The 17,059-nt window shown below is 44.0% G+C and overlaps 1 protein-coding gene across 2 annotated transcripts in view; it reads right to left on the reverse strand.

Annotated features, from left to right (window-relative positions):
• ATG16L1 (autophagy related 16 like 1) overlaps nucleotides 1-17,059 on the reverse strand; it is a 1,009,779-nt gene that overhangs the window by 493,072 nt on the left and 499,648 nt on the right. For both annotated transcript variants that reach the window (XM_044070583.1, XM_044070584.1), the window contains one exon: nucleotides 14,212-14,332. In XM_044070583.1, coding sequence (XP_043926518.1) covers nucleotides 14,212-14,332 — 121 coding nt within the window. The remainder of the gene's footprint in view (nucleotides 1-14,211; nucleotides 14,333-17,059) is intronic.

Raw genomic sequence — 17,059 nt, forward strand, 5'->3', positions numbered from 1 at the left:
TAGCTCAAACTAGTCTTGCAGAAGTTATTGCTAGGAGCAGAGCTGTTTTCCAAGATAAAAACTTTATATCAGCAGTAGCAGCTGGCTCAAAAGGAGGCAGGGCGAGTTTTTCCGAGACATAGTTGAGGTCCCATGTAGGCATTGGTGATCTGCTTGGAGGCCTTAAATTTTTGGCTCCTCTGAGGTACTGTTTTAATATGGGATGAGAAAAGATTGGTGGCTCTGTATTGTAATGAGCTGAAATGGCAGAGGCATGAATTTTAACAAATGAAAAAGATAAGCCTTTGTCCAGCATCTCAGTTAAGTATTGCAAAATCTGAGGACTATTTGGCACAGCTGCATCAGTTCTTTGTGCCTGGTTCCAGGCACAGAATCTCTTCCATTTTCCAGCCTCCAAAATGACATCCATCACAGCTTTACTAAGGTGTGTTTTGTATGACTACATTATCTGTCATGCTGCCAGGTTTTAAAGTCCTGAGTTGGCTGTGCAGGATCTGATTGTTTTACTGGAAGAGTAAATGAGGTATTTGAGGTAAGGTCCAAGCTGGGCACTGAGACAAGGTCTTTAGGATTGGAAACCAGTACTGGCGGGGCCAGTCTGTGGCATTCAGAATCATTTTTGGCTTCTCTTGTCTGACCTTTAGGAGTACCTTGGGGAGGAGAGGCAGTGGGGGAAAGGCATATACTGATAGGGCGTCCACTTTCCATGCTTGTCTGTGATAAGTCCTTGTGCAGAATCTTTTTAGTTGGTAGTTGTGAGGGGAGGCAAATAGATCTATGTCCGGGCATCCCCATTTCCATGTTATCATGCTGAAGACTTGTGGATCCAGCTGCCACTCGTGGGGATCCATAAGGTTTCTGCTTAGTTCATCTGCCAGAGTATTTTTCCTTCCTGGCAGGAATTGCACCTGCAGATGTACTTCGTAAGTTAATGCTGTGTCCCACAAAGTCATGGCTAGTCAGCAAAGGGGGTAAGAATGTGTGCCCCCTGCTTGTTTATATACCACACAAACGTGGTGTTGTCTGTCTTTATCAGTAGTTGTCCCGGATGAAGTAGGTCCTTGAAGGCTGTCAGGGCATTCTGAACAGCTAGCATCTCTTTTTGATTGATATGTAGATGCATTTGGGCTGAGGACCATGTGCCCTGAATGCATCTTCCTGCCATGTGGGCCCCCCAGGCATAATCTGATGCATCCGTTGTTAGTGTCTGCCTGGCTGGGGGTAATGTGAATGGCTGTCCCTTGTTTTGGAGACAAGCCTTTGCCCATCGAAACTCCTGTTGTAGGCAGGGAATGAGAGTAATCATTGTTTCCAGGCTGTGGCAATGTTGAGTCCAAACACTTTTTAGGTACCATTGAAGTTCTCATATGCAGTCTTGCATATGGAATTAGTAGGATGCAGGATGCAGAATTTTCTTGCAGATAACTGGGCCTTTGGTGCCAACATTTTGAAATAGGTAGTCAGTTGCCTTTGTTTGTCTGGCGTGAGATAAGCCATCTGGGCAGTTGTATTTAAGCTTTCACCCAGGAATATCATCTCTTGAGAGGGTACTAGTTTTGATTTCTTTTCGTTGACTGTGTACCCTAGGCATGTTAGAAGTCTTTTCACAAACGCCAGATGCTGCAGAAGAATGTCCTTGTTCTCTGCTTGAATTAGACAGTTGTCCAAGTACAGATATATTTGTATTCCTCTTTGTCTGCAGAATGCAATTACTGGTGCCAGGCACTTTGTAAAGACCCTGGGCACAGTAGATAAGCCAAAGGGCAGTGCAGAGAATTGGTAATGCACTGAGCCAACCTTGAAACTGAGGTATCTTCTGCATAATTATCTGATTGGGACATGCAGGTATGCCTCTTTTAGGTCTAGAGTCACCAGCCAAGCGTTCTTGCCCAGCATGGGCAAAAGCTGCTGCAAAGTCATCATCTTGAACTTTGGTATACCCAGGAATGTGTTCAGAATAGACAGGTCCAGTATTAGCCTCCAGGTCTTCTCCTTTCTGGGTACCAAGAACAGTCTTGAGTAAAATCCTTGTCCCTGCTCTTGCTCTGGTACTTGCTGAATGGCCCCCATTGTCCATGAGGGATGACACTTGTTTTTCTGCCTCTACCCATTGATTTTTTGGCAGATCTGGCCAGCTGTTTGCCTTTGGCATGGTATGGAAATGGAACTTTTACCCTTGTGACACGATATTTAGAACCCACTTGTCCTGGGTTGTAATGTGCCAATTTTGAGAAATAAGTGCTAATTTTCCCCCTAAGGTAGCTGCCAGGAGATAAGTGCTTGGTGCCGGCAGGGGGAAGTCATTGGGACTGTTTCCTGTAAGGTTGTGATTGGTCTTCTCTAACTTTGGAGGCAGAAGCACCCCATTGCTTTGACCTGTAGGAACCTTGTGCCTGGGATTTGCATCTAGGGCATCTGGATCTGCCCCTTTGAGGTCTGACACAGGAAAGGATCAATTCTTTGTAGGCCAGTGTCTACTATACCTAGATGGTTGTACTTGTAAAAAAATCTTTGACAGTTTGCATAGATTTAGTTTTGTCCTCCATTTTCTTTAATATCTCCTCTGCCTTAACACCAAACAAAGTATCATGCTGTAAAGGTGCATCTAATAATTTAACTTTGACATGATCAGGCAGATTTTGTTCCTTTAACCAAGCATGCCTCCTAATTACAGAACCTGTAACTGCGACCCTGCAGGATGCCTCCAAAGAATAAAACCCACATACCAAAGTATGCTTTCCAACTTGTTCAGCTGCATGCAATAAATCCTGCATTTCCTTGTTTTCTGCACATTCAGAGTTTAATAACATTTTCTGTTTAAGCAATGCCATGACATGTTAATGATATTTGAGCATATGAAACTGACAGTTTAAGGCCCTTATAGCCAAGACAGCAGATGTGTAAACCTTTTTCCCCCATCTATCCAGTGCCCTAGAATCTCTGTCAGAGGGGGTAGGGTTTTTTTGCAGTGGAAGCCTCAACTCCTTTGGGACGCTGTGAAATAGTTTCAGGATCTGTAGCAGGGTTTATAAAAAGGAATTTATGAGAGTCAGGAACCCTGTAATATCTGTCAGGCTTAACAGGAGCTGGAGGTAAGGAGTCAGGGGTAAGACTAAACTCCGAAAACACATCATCCACAATATCTAACACAGGTGGAATTGCTAGTGGCCTGTGGTGGGGTAGTAAAAGGAAATCCCTGAGCCTCTTTTCAAATTCTGAAAAATCTTGGCTCTCCCAGTGGAAATGCTCCCTCATGGTATTCCAGGTTTCCCCAAAAGAATAGTCCCTCTGGAGGCGAAGCTGAAGGTATAGATTCTTCAGCATCAGAATCCTCATAGGGGGGGAAGAGAATACTCCTGATCAGAAGAGGAATCAGAAGAAATAGAAACCTGATCTGAAGATTCATAGTCAGTCTCTTGCCTAGGCCTCTTATCAAGAGGGGAATGGGAACCCCTGATCAAGGTAATTAAGTCTTCCGCCATTTTGAGCATCTGTGTTTTGGGCATAGAGGCCTGTCCACGTGGCGTTTGTTTCTTTGCTTTGGAAGGTGCTTTAGTCTTTGCCTTTGAAGCTGAGGTTGGTTTAATGTAAAGATGTTTAGGTCTGAATACACCCTCAGAAGCCAGTGCCTGCTCAGCGGCTCTGGACCCATCTGAAGGAATAGTATCCGATGCTCCAATACCTTGAGTTTCCAACGGCATGGCCGATTCCACGTGGGAGTCAGTGGCGGCCTGCGACTCTAAAGTAGTGGGCATCAGGGGCTGCGAAAGAGCCTCACTGAGAACTGGCAAACCGGCAACTGGCTTAGGAGAGGCTTCGTCTGTTTTGGGCCTTGGTTGTCCCTCTCCTTTTCTTTGCGTTTTTTGTGAACTCCGGTAGTCTGATGGCCATCAGACATTTCTGGATAATTAAACCGGCATCCAAAATAGTTTAAAGCAAAATCATACCGACGCTTAGTGCATTGGTTAAATCTAGCACAAAACCGAAAACCAGCAACGTTGCGATCAGGGCCTAGGCAAGGAATACAGTAAGAATGAAAGTCCTTATGAGGTATTTGCTTTCCACAAGAAATGTAATTAACTTTTTCTGACATCGGTCTGAAGCAAGAAAAAAATTTCCCCAATGGGGTACTTAGCTTTATTGAAGACTTCGGATCTGAAACTCTAACACGAAAATCTCAGAAGTCGGCCGACCGGCACCTGAACAGCTTCTGCTTCGGGCACCGCGCAGCAAGAAAGACTGAAGAAAATGGTGTTGGCCGCATCTTTTATACCCCTGACGACCTGACGTCAGGGAAGGGGCGACAGCAGCGACACAGGACCCAGGACTTTGGAATTCAGGCCGACTGAGGGCAACTTGCCAGCAGGATTACCCAAATGTAATGACTACAACAGTGAAACACGAAGAACATCTACTCCTTTGTGAAAAACCACTGAGGAAGCCACTACCCTAGTGGAATGCACTTTAAGGCAGGAAGGTAAATTTTACCAAAGGTGCGAGAAGTAGAAAGACTGGCTTAACAGCTTTGGGCTCATAAATCATGTAAATGGCTCGTCAGTCTGAGCGCCACCCTATCCTTATGAAAAAATAAGAAAGGGCGATTGTCCAGGACAGCTTTAAAACTCATTCTCCTGGCAGAGGCAAGAGCCAAGAGGACAGTTTTCCCAAGTATAAAATTTTAGAGAAGCAGAAGATGCTGGTTCAAAAGGAGGCAGTGTAAGCTTTCCTAGAACAAACTTAATGTCATAAGGGGAAAGATGGGTTTCTTGGGCAGGTTAAGATGCCATACTCCCAAGGAAAAGTTTGAACTCCACACCAGCCATAAGAGGAGGACTAAGAGGAAGGCAGGCACTGATAGACAGGATAGCTTTTATAGAAGAGTTAGCCAAACCTGATAAAAGCAGTTTGCATACATACTGCAGTACAACAGGTGCTTGTGATCAGACTGGGTTCGGACTATGTGCGCAGCATCAGTAGGAAAACTTTTTTACTTAGTTGTTTAAGATTTTCTAGAGGTGTGTCTCCTGGCCTCTTGTAAGACTTAAGCAACCTCTTCTGCGAGGAGGTGTCTGAAGAATTAAAATCCCATTATCCATATGGTCAAGTTAAGAGATGGCAGATTTGGGTGTAGCAGAAATCCTTTCAGAGTTATCACATCTGGTTGAGGAGGTATTCTCCTGTAATATCCTTTTGTCAGGGGAAGCTAATGTCAAAATGATTCAAGTGAAAGGAGTCTGGATGCTTCCTTTTGATCTCCAACAAAAATTTTTGAAGAGGAAAATCAGAGGAACTCCCCTGTTCACTGAAAAGAAAAAGCATCTGTCCTCCAGGGTATGGAACAAGGGTCCCCCCAGGAGCCATTTCTCCCCTATTTAAACCAAACATCTTGGTCATATCTACTGTGACTCCATCTACACCTGCTGCTTTTGCTGACTTAAGTTTTCCTTAGTGCTGTTCCTACTTCTTTAATCACAGGCTGTGCCTGGGGCAGTACAGCTTCTGTTGGTTGTATTCATTCTGAAGCTGGTAAAGGCAGTAGCCACTGTAGAACATCTGGCTCTAAAACAGCCTGTTTATATAGGTAGTAGTAAGTCATTTATGGTATGACCATCTAATATGATTTATATGATTAGTTTTTAGAAATGCAGTTTTAAAGTATTGTTTTAATGGTACCAGTGCAGTTGTACACTTTTTAGTTTTTAACCCAGTGTGCTTTGTGTCTTTAAATTTTGATTTACTAATTAATTCATTAAGTGGAGGGGAGTTTGGGCTATTTAAGCTTGTGTAACTATATGTTGTTGTCTGATGAAGTCAAAATTTGATGAAAACGTGTGTGCTGTTAGTTGGCGTTAATAAATTCATTTTCCTGCTTTGAATCTTTTGAGCTTACAGCCGTGCCTCATTGTGAGCTGTTGGAGTTATTGTACTGCCGTATCTTTTAAAGTGGAGTTTGCCCTGTCCTTTTGTTTTATTTTGTTGGTTTTATTTTGTTTTTACGTTTGGATATTCTAAAACAGCCTGGACTGACTTCTGAAATAAAAAAGCAGATGCAATATGCTACTCATTTTGTTTGTTTGTTAGCTGGCTTACCCTCCCTGCTGTAAGCAAAAGAAATTAGTAAGCTAACAGATTTCTTAAATACAGGAGCAATAGCCAGTGGTCTGGGTGAAGGCAAGCTTAGCAGTTCACTGTAGTGGGGTCAAGGCCTGACAGAACTGCCTACTTTCCCAACTGAAAGTCTCCTTCATTCTACGCATGGTACCCCCGAAAGTGTGTGTGGGTGTGTGTGGGTGTGTGGGGGTGTGTGTGGGGGGGGGCAGAACACACCATGTCATTTGAGCCTGGTTAAGTTTGAGATGGCAAGTGGGCACATTAAGACTATTTCTACTCATCCTCAGAGCTAGATGAATCTGCCTCTTTCTGAAAAGCTTAAAAAAAAAAAGGGCAGGGAAATAAAGGGTAGAATTAGAGGGCTCGCCAGATTTCCTGAAGAAAATAAACTCCAGTGATATTTTAACGAGATCTTGGGCTTCAGTCTGGGAAGTGGGTAGGGCGTGATGACCAAGAAAGTGTGGTTTGCTGCGGTCTGGGTGCCTACTTTAAGGAGGTGACCAGAGGATGTGGTTGTCTGACTTGTGACTTCGGTTGCTGCTTTGGTAGCAGAAGAAAAGTTTTCTTGATACACAAGGTGCAGACACTAAGCAGAGATGTGCACAGCGACCTCAGATTCAAATGATGTGTGTGCTGTGGTAGTACTCATAGGTAGGCTGGAAAACATAGTGGTCTCCAAAGGGGGTTGAGCCAGAGGGTTCAGTCTTAGGAGCTGCAGGACTACAGGGTTTCAAAGGTGCCTCAACGGGGTCATCTGTCTGCCCAAGACCTCTAGTTGGATTTTTTTCCGTAACAAGGACCATGGCCTTTGTCTTTCCACTTTTCTGGAACAATACTAATCACTGCCAGAGTTTGTGGAGGCCCTGCAGTACTATTGATGTTTCCGAACAGAACAGAGAAATTTCCCCAGCAGGGTACTTTTATGACTTGAAAGAAGGTTCTCTGGAAAAAAATGAGCAGGCCTATGGATTTTGAGTGTACTGAGCACACGCAAAAAGCACTGGATAGCATGGCTTCAAAGAAATGAAGATGGCATCAGGTGCCCTTCTTCAGCCTTGACATCCAGACATCTGATGACTAAGGGTGACATAAAAACTCCAGAAATTGGGCTGGTTGTTGGCTTCTGCATGATGGGAAGACCCAAGAATCAGTACTGCAACAATGAATATGAAGAATATCCTCAGTTTCCTTTGCAATGTGTGTAGCATTCTCCCCTGACTTCCTTATTCTGGGCAATGGAAAAAACAAAGGAAGGTGAATAGTCTGGGTTTATTAATAATCCTTCCTTCAAGCCTAAGGTGATGACAAAGTTAAGTATGTAGGATGGGAATATACGTGCTCATTAACAGAAAGGGCTCCCTACACTAAAGCCTGTAGTTCCCAAAAGTCTTCTTGCACAGGCCATGCAGGTAGCACAGAGAAAGTGCAGTTGTGTGCACTTACCTTAAATGTAGATCTTTGAGTGTATTCACTGTTGCAGTCATTACATTTGAGTTATCTGCTTGCAGTAGCCCTCAGTCGGCCTGATTAACAAAGTCTTGGGTCCTACGTCGGCTGCTGTCTTCTTCCGTGATGTTAGGTCGTCAGGGGTATTAAAACATGCAGCCGACGTCATTACATCAATTTTTTTTGCCCCAGATGTCGGGTGCCCCCCTAATGGGAAGCAATTAAATCTATAAATATACAAGGTTATACCTCAAACAAAAAAACAAATACACCAAAAAGCTTTTAAGGATTGAAAAGGAGAGAAGAGGTATGGCCAAACGAAGTCAGGGGGCTGGAGGGAGGGTAATCAGGACTGCAACAGTGAATACACCCGAACATCTACATTTATGGTAAGTGTACACAACTGTACTATGTTCGTGTTTCACTGTGGCAAAGCCAGCTCTGGATTTAGAGAAAATTGGCAAATGGCAATGCTTGGTGAAAGTATGTACAGAACTCCAGGTAGCAGCTTCTAGGATGTCCCTGGTAGCTACGCCTCCAAGAAAGGCTGTAGAGGTAGATGCAGCCCTGGTTGGGATCTAATCCCCTGTGGGATAGGTTTTCCATGGTGCTTATAGCAGACATGAATGCAATGGCCTAGCCATTTGGAGATGGTTCACTTTGAAATAGCCTTCCCCCTCTGTCCCCGCAGCAAATGCCACCAGCAGTTAAGATTTCCTTTGAGGTTTAGACCAGTCCAAGTAGAATCTAAGTTGTCTGTGCACATCTAAGGAGTGCAGTATCCGTTCCCCTTTGTTCGGTGGGTTAGGACAGAAGGTAGGCAAATGAATGGACTGATTAAAGGCCACACTGGATACCACCTTTGGCATGAGAGAGGGATTGGTCCTGAGGGACACCCTGTCCACATGAAAGATGATGAAAGGCTCCATTGCCATAAGGGCCTGTAATTCAGATACCTTTCTTGCTGAAGTGATGGCTAAAAGGGAAGCTGCTATCCAAGAAAGGAATTTTAAATCTGCAGTAGCAGCTGGCTCGAAAGGAGGAAGGGTGAGTTTATCCAATACAAAGTTAAGGTCCCAGGCTGGAGTTGGAGCTCTCCATGGTGGTCTTAAATTTTTGGCCCCTCTGAGGAACTGCTTGAGCAGTGGAAGAGAGAAGAGGGGAGGTTCTGTGTTATAATGAGCTGAAATGGCTGAGGCGTGAATTTTTATTGAGGAAAAAGACAGGCCCTTGTGAAGCATCTCAGTTAAGTATTGTAAAATCTGAGGTAAATAGGGTACTGCTGTGCTCATCCCTTGAGACTGGTTCAAGGCACAGAATCTTTTCCATTTTTCAGCATAAGATTTTCTAGTACTAGGCCTCCTTGCCTCTAAAATGACATCCATCACTGGTTTACTGAGGGATGGTAAAGGAGAGCTTAGGTAATTAGCCAGGCTGCTAGGTGCAGTGTTTGAAGCTGAGGGTGCAGAATCTGGCTCTCCTGAGACAGCAGGGTAGGAGTCTGAGGCAGGTGCCATGGGGCCAACTGTGACGCACTGCACAGGAGGGGGTACCAGTATGGCGTGGAGAGGCTGGTGCAATCAAAATCATCCTTGGTTTGTCTTGTCTGATCTTTAGTAGTACTTTGGAGAGCAGAGGCAGAGGAGGAAAGGCATACACTGATAGGTTTTTCCAGCTGAAGGCCAGAGCATCCACTTTCCAAGCTAGTCTGTGGGGAGTCCTTGCACAAAATTTTTCCAACTGATAGTTCTGGGGGGAGGCAAACAGGTCTATATCTGGGTTCCCCCATTTGCTTGCCAACATGTTGAAAATCCTTGGTTCCAGTTTCCACTCGTGTGGGTCCATGAAGGTTATGCTTAGTCCATCTGCCAGTGTATTTAGTTTTCCTGGCAGGAAATGAACTTGTAGATATACTTGGTAGTTCAAGGTTGTGTTCCACAATGCCATGGCTAGTCTGCAGAGGGGGTAAGAATGTGTACCCCCCTGCTTGTTTATGTACCACATAACAGTGGTGTTGTCCGTCTTCACCATTAATTGTCCTGGAAGAATGTGGTCCTTGAAGGCTGTCAGAGCATTCTGTACAGCTAACACTTCTTTATGATTGATGTGAAGGTGCATTTGAATTGGGTTCCATTTGCCCTGAATGCACTTCCCTTCCAGGTGCGCCCCCCATGCATAGTCTGATGCATCTGTTAGGATTTGGGCGGCAGGGGGTAGTGTGAATGATGGTCCCTTGTTTTGGTGGCAGGCCTCTGCCCAGGAAAGAGAGACTAGGCGTAGACAAGGAATGATAGGAATCACTGCTTCTAGATCCTGAGAATGTTGACACCATAGGCTTTTTAGATACCACTGTAGTTTCCTCATATGCAGTCTTGCATATGGAATTAGAAGAATGCAGGAGGCCATGAACCCCAAGGCTTGTAGTATTTCCCTAGCAGATAGCAGGGTTTTTGTGACCACTTGTTTGAAGTAGGTTGTCAAGTGAATTTGTTTCTCTGGCATGAGGTAAGCCATCTGGGAAGTTGCATTCAAGCTTGCTCCCAGGAATATAATTTGTTGACAGGGTACCAGGTGTGATTTCTTTTCCTTTATGGTGTACCCCAGACAAGTTAGAACCCTTTGTACAAAGGCCAGATGATTCAAAAGTATGTCCTGGCTTTCTGCCTGAATTAGACAATCGTCCAGGTATGGGTATATTTGAATATTTATTTGCCTGCAAAATGCAATAACTGGAGCTAGGCACTTTGTGAATACCCTGGACGCAGTAGATAAGCCAAAGGGCAGTGCAGAGAACTGATAGCGTTTGAAGCATGGGTATCTTCTGCAAGATTCCCTAATTGGGATGTGCAGGTAAGGCTTCTTTTAAATCTATTGTTGCCAACCAGGCATCTTTGCCTAGCACAGGAAGTAATTGAAGGGTCAGCATCTTGAATTTTGGAATCTCCAAAAAGGTGTTTAGAGTAGACAGGTCCAGGATAGGATGCCATGAAATGTCTTTTCTAGGTACTCGGGAAAAGTCTCGAATAGAAACCTTGTCCCTTTTCCTCTTCTGGTACTAGCTGAATAGCCCCCATGCTTAAGAGTGAAAGTACTTTTTTTTGGGCCTCAGCCCACTGATTTGGGGGTAGGTCCGGCCACCCGCTTGGTGTTGGCAACATGTGGAAGTGAAATCTGTATCCTTGGGACACTATATTTAAAACCCATTTGTCCTGGGTAATGAGTTCCCAATTCTATGCATGAAGAGCAATCCCCCCCCCCCCCCAAAGGGGCAGTCAGTTGATAAGTGCTTGGAAAGGAAGTCATTGAGACAGTTTACCATAGGGTGAGTCTTATAATTCCCAGATTTTGAAGTGGAGGCCCCCCACGGCTTAGTTCTGTGTGTCCCCTGGGACTGTAACCTGGGTTTTTTGCTGTGTCAGGGTGTGACTTGAGAAGACATGGAAGGGACTGGAAAGGACCAATTCTTAGAGGGCCAATGCCTACTAAATCTAGGAGGTTGCACTTGTAAAAAATCTTTAACAGTTTGCACAGATTTAGCTTTATCTTCCATCTTTTTAAGAACTTCTTCAGCCTTGCTGCCAAACAGGCGGTCCTGATTTAAAGGAGCATCCAACAATTTAGCGTTAACATGATCAGGCAAAGATTGTTCCTTAAGCCAAGCACGCCTTCTAAGCACAGACCCAGTAACAGCAGCCCTGCAAGGGTCCTCTAAAGAATCAAAGCCACATTGCAAAGTATGTTTTCCAACTTGTTCAGCAGAATGCATTAAGTTCTGTAAATCTTTAATTTCCACACAGTCAGGAATCAACAATTTTCTGTTTAAGCAGTCCAATAACATATTGCTGATATTTTAACATATGAAATTGGCAGTTTAAAGCTCTGATTGCCAAGGTTGCAGAAGTATAAACCTTTTTACCCCATCTATCCAGTGCCCTGGAGTCTTTATCAGAAGGGGTAGGATTTTTAGCAGTAGAAGCCTTAATGCCCTTGGGTCCTTGAGAAATAGACTCTGGATATGCAGCAGGATTTTTAAAAAGGAACTTGTGGGACTCAGGAACCCTGTAGTATTTTTCAGGTTTACTAGAAGCAGGAGGGCAGGGAATCGGGGGCCAAACTGGATTCTGAGAAAACATCAACAATGTCTAGTACAGGAGGTATAGTCAAAGGTCTATGCTGAGGTAGAAGGAAATACCTACGCCTCTTTTTTGAATCAGAAAATTCCTGGCTTTCCCAGTGAAATGCTCCCTTAAAAGTATGTAAAGTTTCCCCAAAAGAAAAGTCCTCAGGAGGGGAAGCAGAGGGAATGGAATCCTCTGCATCAGAATCCTCATAAGTAGGTATGGACAAATCCAGGTTACCAGATGAGTCAGAAGAAACAGAATCCTGATCAGAAGATTCATAAGCAAGCTCAGCCCTAGGCCTCTTAGAGGCGGGGGGGATTGACTACCCCTGATTAGAGTTATTAGATCTTCAGCCATTTTTATCATTTGTTTTTTTAGGCATAGAGGCCTGAGCATGTGGCCTGGGTGTCGATTTTAGAGACATGGATCGAGATTTAGGCCTTAGTAATGAAGGAGGTGTCGTTTTAATATGCAAGTCTGTAGGCCTGATACACCTCAGAAGCCGGTGCCTGCACAGGGGCTCCGGACCCATCCAAGGTAGAGACATCCGCGGGTTCCATAGTTGAAGTATCTCACGGCATACTGGACTCAGAATGGGTCTCAGTAGAGGCCTGCGAATCAGAAGTAGCGGGTATCAGGGGCTGCGAAAGTGCCTCACTGAGTACCAGTAAACTGGCGACTGGCTTAGGAGGAGAGTTGTCGGCAGTTTTGGACCTAGACGGCCTGTCTTTATCTTTGCATTTTTTCGGAATCCCGGTAGTCGGATGGCTAATCGACGACATTTCTGGATAATTAAACAAAGAACCAAAATAATGAGAGGCAAAAATATAACGATGATGGATAGAGCGCTGATTAAATAAAGCACAAAACCGACAGCAAGGTACGTCTTGGTCAGGGCCTAGGCAAGGAATACAGTACGAATGAAAATCTTTATGAGGTATTTGCTTTCCACAAGTAATGCAATTATTAACTTTTACTGACATCGGAAAAAAGCAAGAAAAGTTTCCCCAACGGGATACTTGGCTTTAAGTTGAAGACTTCGGAGATGAAAATCGAAAACAAAAATTTCAGGAATTGGCCGACCGGCACTTGCGAACTGCTTCTGCTTCGGGCACCGCACGGCAAGAAAGACTGCCGTAATGGCATTGGCTGCATGTTTTATACCCCTGATGACCTGACGTCATGGAAGAAGGGACAGCAACCGACACAGGACCCAAGACTTTGTTAATCAGGCAGACTGAGGGCAACCTGTCAGCAGATTACCCAAATGTAATGACTGCAACAGTGAAACATGAAGAACATCCCTCATGTTATGAATATTGCAACATGGGAATAGGACATCACTGACAATGACCATCTGGTCACTTACCTTGCCACCAGGTCCAGAAGCGCTTTAACGTCCTTTGATTAAAGGATGCACATGATAGACAACTAGGCACGCTGTGCGCTGGGGCCAGGTTAAAAAATATATAAGGCTGGGGGGGGGGGGGGGGGTAATGGAAAACCTTATGACCGATTAGCTTTCTACACTTCAATCATCAAGTACTTACTTGAAATTCTAGAAGCAGGCTAGACAGACAGCTCAGTTGATGCTGTGACTATTCAGATTGTTCCAGGTGGAGTTTGAAGATGCTAACTACCAACACCCCTTTATACCAATATCATCTTGATAATCGGTAGGGTAAGGGGTCCACAGGACCAGCAGGAGAAAGGACGAAGACCTCTAGAATTTGGGCCAGCCATTGGGCTTTGTAGGAAGGAATTCTAAGAGCTGGTACTGCAACAGTAAATTGTAGAATGAAACTCAGTAAATACTGAAAGCATTGCAGTTAAAGAGGTTGTAGGTAGCATGCAACTTGGCAACCTGCATCACTCAAGCTTTGATGTGAAAGGAACCAAAGTGCACAAGAATAGTTTCCCACAATTACTGCTTAAATTTGTGACAAACGTCATTAAAAGCACCCGTTCTCCCCACATCATGTCACTGTATCCAGAGCAAAAGTGTCACATTAACATTACCTTCCATTAGTTACAGCAAATCTACTTCAGAAGATACCCTGTTTACAAAAATATTATTACAGTAACTCATACTGTACAACAGTGATAAAAAGCATGTTGACCCCTGCATTACGGTAACCATAAGAGGAAAGCCCCAAGGCAAATAATGAATACATGGGCTCCAAGGTTAATTTAGCAATGCCAAAAATCAGAAGAATTCAGTTGTTCACTTTACCACAAAAATGCCAACTGAGTGCAACACTGGACTTACACTACCCACTGTTAGAGAACATCTGGGATTTACAAATATACATTTGTAAGCATGCAGAGCCATATTATGAGACATGGCCAGTAGTGCACCTACACTCCTAGGTAGGATGTACTAAGCGCACTATGGTGGGGTAATGCACATAGCCACCTGCTCTCCTGCAAGCTGATAATTCAATAAACAAATCTGTCTTGAAGCAGTATGCTGTTCTCATACATTCTGAAAATGAACACTTAACTTATTTCAAGCCACAGATAATTTCCTTACACACTTTGCTGCGAAGGTCCCAGAGTTTAAGAGTGCGGTCATGACTCCCAGAGACGATCCTACTGTTGTCCAATAGGAATTTTGCAGACAAAACCTTCCCACTATGGCCAGTAAGTGTGTGCTACAAAAGAAAAATAAAAAACAAGTAAATGCCTTAAGGAAAGCATGACTGTGAAAAATATACTCACCATAACCATAGATGTTTGGACTAGGGTCAGTATTGCACTATGCATCCTTATTAAATAATTAGCTTCAGACAAATCTGCCTATTAGTCTGACTTCAAGAACCTGGGGAGCAAGGGTATGAACTTATCCCCTAACCCACAATAGCAGACGCATGGCCGAAAGGGAAAGTAGGCCTACCACTATCTGCACTTTTCTTGTCGGACTACCATCAGCAAATGGATGTAGGGAAGAGGAGCAGCAGTGTCTAGGTGGAACACACTCGTAAAAATGCACCTATGAACCTTGCCCCGTTTCATGGACTAAATAAACAGCCATTGTTTCTGTACAGCCCTTAGGGATAGAATCTCCCCATACATCCAAGTGTTTCTGGAAGGGAGCACCCAACAAACTACTGGGTCTCCACTGTGCACAGCCTTGTACAAATGGTGCACTGATAATTATAAGATGCGCCAAGTGCCTTGCTTCTAATTCCTTACCCATGGGAAAGCAGCTAAAGCAGAAGCACAGAGCCACAGGTAGCATGAAGTGAATGGCAGGCCTCCCTCCTGTGGCAATTTGTAGGGTTCACTGAACCTTTAAAGATGATTATGGAAAAAATAAAGATGATTTGTATAACTTTTTTAAAAAGTTGACATGGTCTTTTTTTAAGTAAGGTAGCAACCACTTATGGTTACCTTCAGCCTGATGGATTATAAACTAAAATTTAAGCAATTGATCATAGTTAACAAGGGTGGTGGTGTAAAATTGGTATGTGCCTACTGCCTATGGTGCCAAACTCTTTGTTAAACCTCTGTAATGGCTGCCCCATGTGGAAAATGGAATCAAACCAAACAGTGCATAATGTGGCAGAACCAGACTAGAGCCCCACCTTGTGGTATCTGAAAACTGTGCACTGCAACCCACATGGCTACCTCAGTCTCGCTAAGCAGATAAATCTTGACTGCTGTGGTTGTGACTACACAATCGGACTGGGCTCCAATCTGTCAAACAATCCAGGTGCTTTGCTTTTTTCATAACAAAAAGGGATATAATTTGCCTTTCACCTAAGCAGTATTTTGCAAGGCAAGCAAAGCCGTCTTGTCTGGTTTGTATGGCAAAAAAGATAGAGCTACTCAAAGACTGGACGCTGGTTCTTGCTAGGTAACACCCAACCTGCATATAAACTTATTTCCCCCTTTTTTGTGGATTAAGACAGACGACTGGCAGACTGACCTCATGCTTAAATGCCTGTTCAGATGCTAACACTAAAAGGAGGTGGCAGTTCTAAGATTCACTTAATCTCTGAAAAAGGGTGTGTGGCTACACACATCTGGTCTTGAAACTCAAACCTCCTAGCAGAGGTAATGGCTACTACAAACTAAGGTTTCCAACCATACCTCTCAACCTGGAAATATCAAAAATCTGGACAAAGGCCCATGAAAAGTAGGTACAACTGACCCAAAATCGGGACACTAACATAAATTTTGCATGTACAATAATGCAGCTCCACCCACTCCAATGGAGTTGTGGGATACCAACATTAAAATAACTGTGAAAATGTTCCCCAATTTTAGCATTCACTCTGAAAATGTACATTTATTCAACACAAACGCATTTACATTTCCAAAAAATCTTAACGGTAGTAGACACTTTGCATTCAACTTTCTATCCTACCATATTTCTAGCATGTAGACACTGACATTCTGTAAGCTGCATGCCGCATTAGAGAAGATCTTTAGCAAAGTCACGTAAATCTACAAGTACACAGTCTACAAAGAAATAAATTGTAGACCAATTGTTGTGATGACTTTCCAATGGTTAGACAAATTAAATCAGAGCGACATACTGGAAAAAAGTACAGTTGTGTACACTTACCATAAATGTAAATGTTAGAGTGTATTCACTGTTGCAGTCATTACCTGCGGATTATCCCTGCTGTGGTAGCCCTCGGCCAGCCCAAATACCACAGTCAATCTTTCTGCGTCGGCTGCTGTTGCTTGCTGGCTGATGTCAGATAGTCAGTGGTATAAAGGAAGGCAGATGACACCATTACATCAGTTTTTCTTGCCCTAACCAGTCAGAGGCCCAAGTAAATATAGTGAAGTGGTCCTGGTGGCTAAAAGCTATCGCAAGAAACTTATGTCTCCCTAAAGAAAGATACAAGGGGGAAGGAGAGTGGGAAACCAGGACTGCAACGGTGAACACACTTCAACATCTACATTTATGGTAAGTGTACACAACTGTACTATGTTCTTCGGGTTTCCCTGTTGCAGTCATCACCTGCAGGAGGATTCCCAAAGCTGAGGAGAGGGGTGGTAGGATTAGTAAGAGACCTAGGAATGGGTCAGCATGCCCTGCAGAACTGCAGAGGCAAACCTTGCCCTAGCCTTAGAAAACAGATGTAGGTGGTAATGATTGGTAAAGGTATGGACAGAAGTCCAAGTGGCATCTTCCAGGAGGTCTCTGGTAGGAACTCCTCTGAGGAACGCTGTGGAAGTTGAGGCTGCCCTCGTGGAATGGATTCAAATAGACTTAGGGGGGGGGGGTTCCCATTAAAACTGTAACAAATGAATACCATGAGACATCCATTTGGAAATGGTTTGGAGATGGGCTTCCCCCTCTGCCCCTGGGGCAAAGCTGACAAGTAGTTGGTCTGTTTTCCTGAAAGGTTTAGTACAGTCCA

This window comes from Protopterus annectens, chromosome 4.part1 (genome assembly GCF_019279795.1).
Source record: "Protopterus annectens isolate FY-2018-M chromosome 4.part1, PAN1.0, whole genome shotgun sequence".
NCBI lineage: Eukaryota > Metazoa > Chordata > Ceratodontiformes > Protopteridae > Protopterus > Protopterus annectens.